This window comes from Marmota marmota, unplaced genomic scaffold (genome assembly GCF_001458135.2).
Source record: "Marmota marmota marmota unplaced genomic scaffold, marMar, whole genome shotgun sequence".
NCBI classification, from domain to species: domain Eukaryota; kingdom Metazoa; phylum Chordata; class Mammalia; order Rodentia; family Sciuridae; genus Marmota; species Marmota marmota.
Window position 1 is genome coordinate 1 of NW_026012793.1, and position 2,669 is coordinate 2,669.

General features: G+C 32.8%; 1 protein-coding gene across 1 annotated transcript; it reads left to right on the forward strand.

Moving 5' to 3' along the window:
- Nucleotides 1-503: 503 nt before the first annotated feature.
- On the forward strand, nucleotides 504-2,652 carry LOC107135016 (nuclear receptor coactivator 3-like). Its single transcript, XM_015476983.2, has 2 exons — nucleotides 504-1,490; nucleotides 2,354-2,652. Exons 1-2 carry the CDS (start codon nucleotides 1,408-1,410, stop codon nucleotides 2,538-2,540), a joined length of 270 nt encoding a protein of 89 aa, XP_015332469.1. The 5' UTR covers nucleotides 504-1,407; the 3' UTR covers nucleotides 2,541-2,652.
- Nucleotides 2,653-2,669: the final 17 nt, after the last annotated feature.

Below are 2,669 nucleotides of genomic sequence, written 5' to 3' on the forward strand. Positions count from 1 at the left end.
GGGGGAATACTATTAATTAAGGTTATTTTATTTCTCTTCTTGACTTAGATTTATGTCAGGGAGAAAAAAACACCCCAGCATATCTTTAAAATACTTGTCAGCTTTTATATTTTACTACCAAAATTAGAGCGTGGAATTTAGTCTATATTTAATTTATACAAAGTGAATATGTAAAATAATGCTATAGTCTAGAATTCCTGAGTAATCGTGATTAGGGTTGTTTTTAAAGCTACATATTTTAGGTTTGATTGGCATCTTGTCCCTGCATTTTTTGTCTTCTTTTCTGGTAGTATTTTGCCACCTAGTGGTCGTGCATGTCAGTCAGGATATGTCTTATGGACCCAACTGAATGCCAGATACATCCTAACATTTAAAAAAATAAATAAATAAATTAAAAATAAATAAATAAATAAATTAGAAAGTTTGAACTTTATTGGTGACATGGAATTCTTTTTTTTTTTTTAAACCTAAAATTGAACCTAGGTACTGAGGTACATCCCTAGTCTTTTTTATTTTGAGATAGTCTAAGTCATTGAGGCTGATATGAAATTTGTGTTTCTCTGCCTCAGCCTCCTGAGGTACCAGGTGTGCACCCTGCACTTGAGGACTTGGAATTAAAGAACAGTGCTTATCCTATTATAAACGAGTTTAGTATACATGAAATTCTTAGTAAATGAAGACTTAGTATATATCTTAAATTATAATCCACTGAGTGTTAAAAATTCATTGTTCTTTTTCAATAAAAATACTTTTTATCTTTATCTTAGAAAAATGTTTTAGTAGAGTTTTCAGTCAGTCGGTATTAAAATAATTGTTACTGTGTGGTTTAGTGTCAAAACATTTCCCCCGCCCCATGGTTTTACTGTTTTCCTACTTCTTTCTAAGCAGAATGTAGGGGAGTTTTACAATGTTGTTTATATAGTCCAGGCTTATTCTAATTTAATAGAAGAAAAACACATTAGATGATAAATATTAATGAAATGATTGAAGGAAAAATGCCAAAATAAGCTGAATAATTTAGGTTTATCATTTGAAGAGTTCTTATCAAATCACAAGAACTATTTGTGCTTTCCACTGGGGTATAAATAAAATACAGAATTTTATCAATATTAGGGTTGGCAGTCTTGTGTTACTAAACATGAATAAAATGCCTTATACTCTGAAGTATTTAATATGCACATTTTAAACAGGGCCTGAAACATTTCTGTCTTGAGATTGGATGTTCTGCATAATTAATGTGAAAGATGAATTTTGAGGTTTTTAATTATACTGATTTATGATAAAGAATATTGAGAAAGTATTTCTGAATGATAGCATGCAATTACAATGACATTTTCCCGAGAAATGGATATTTTATAATGCTTTTATTTGTCGTCATTCTTTCTTCGTCACTAATGTATAATCAGGATGAGCGGGTTAGGAGAAAATTTGGATCCACTGGCCAGTGACTCACGAAAACGCAAATTGCCATGTGATACTCCAGGACAGGGGTAGGTGATTTATTTCTAGATGTTTCTCCACAGTCCTTCCCTTCTCCCCTCTGTTTTGTTTAGTTTACCATTTCAACTTTGTTATTTACATTCTCTCATTAGATTAAAATTTTTTTCTTAAATGTGATTTTGCTTCATATCAAGTGCAGTGAAGACGAGGTGTGGACATCTTTATGATGTGAAGGAATCAAAGATTCACATCAGAGGAATCACTGATTCAGACAGAAGGCAAAATGTTATTTTAATAGTCTGTTACTTTAAAAAGAATTTCTGGATGTACGGTATAGGAGTTAGGAATAGGTGACTGTATTATAAGTAAGAATCTTTGGTATCCTTTAAGAATATGTTGTAAGTTTCATATTTTGTCATTTAAAGGTTACATTACTTTCTTTTTCTTGAATGAAATTAGAAGCTTAACAAAATCAGAACTAAAATACTGTAATCTGTGTAGTGCTGCTCTGTAATTTTTAAAATATTTGCCAAAGCTAATGTTAACTTCAAAGTAATAGTTGAAAAAATAAAAAAATCTGTAATTCATAAAGCTTCATCATTAATAATAAGTGCCTGTTTTTGTTATTATCTGTTAGTTGTTTACCTCTACAAGGTAAAGATTGTTCCTGCCTTCCAGGTGAGGGAACTGAGGCTTGCTCTTCCCAAGGCCACCTGGCTAATAAAAAGGTGCAATTGAATTTAGCTTTGCATGAAATTCTACTGTGTTGTGCTACTTCTTCATTAACAATGATTTTATAGTTCCTGTTGGCTGAGTTTAGTTCCTTTACACTTGAAAGTAATGGTGTGTGGGGGTTGTCTCTGCTTACAGCTCTTATGGCAGGTGTGACATGGCTTTCCTCCTCTCTTGTTAGTCTTACCTGCAGTGGTGAAAAGTGGAGACGAGAGCAGGAGAGTAAATATATTGAAGAATTGGCTGAACTGATATCTGCAAATCTTAGTGATATTGACAATTTCAACGTCAAACCAGATAAATGTGCAATTTTAAAGGAAACAGTAAGACAGATACGTCAAATAAAAGAGCAAGGTAATACAAAGTAAGAAAAACTCTAAAGTCTTTGGAAGGAGTTTGTGCTGTGTTGATTTTTGTGTATGGGTGGGTGCAGAGGACAGAACCCAGGGCCTTTTGCAAGCCCCAGCCCCTGTATTTGCTGTGTTGCTACTTTTTTT

Excerpts from the sequence above, each read along its gene's own strand:
- LOC107135016 (XM_015476983.2), top strand. The coding sequence starts at position 1,408 with ATGAGCGGGTTAGGAGAAAATTTGGATCCACTGGCCAGTGACTCACGA. Across the intron at positions 1,491-2,353 it reads TGTGATACTCCAGGACAGGG|TCTTACCTGCAGTGGTGAAA; the intron begins GTAGGTGATTTA and ends CTCTCTTGTTAG.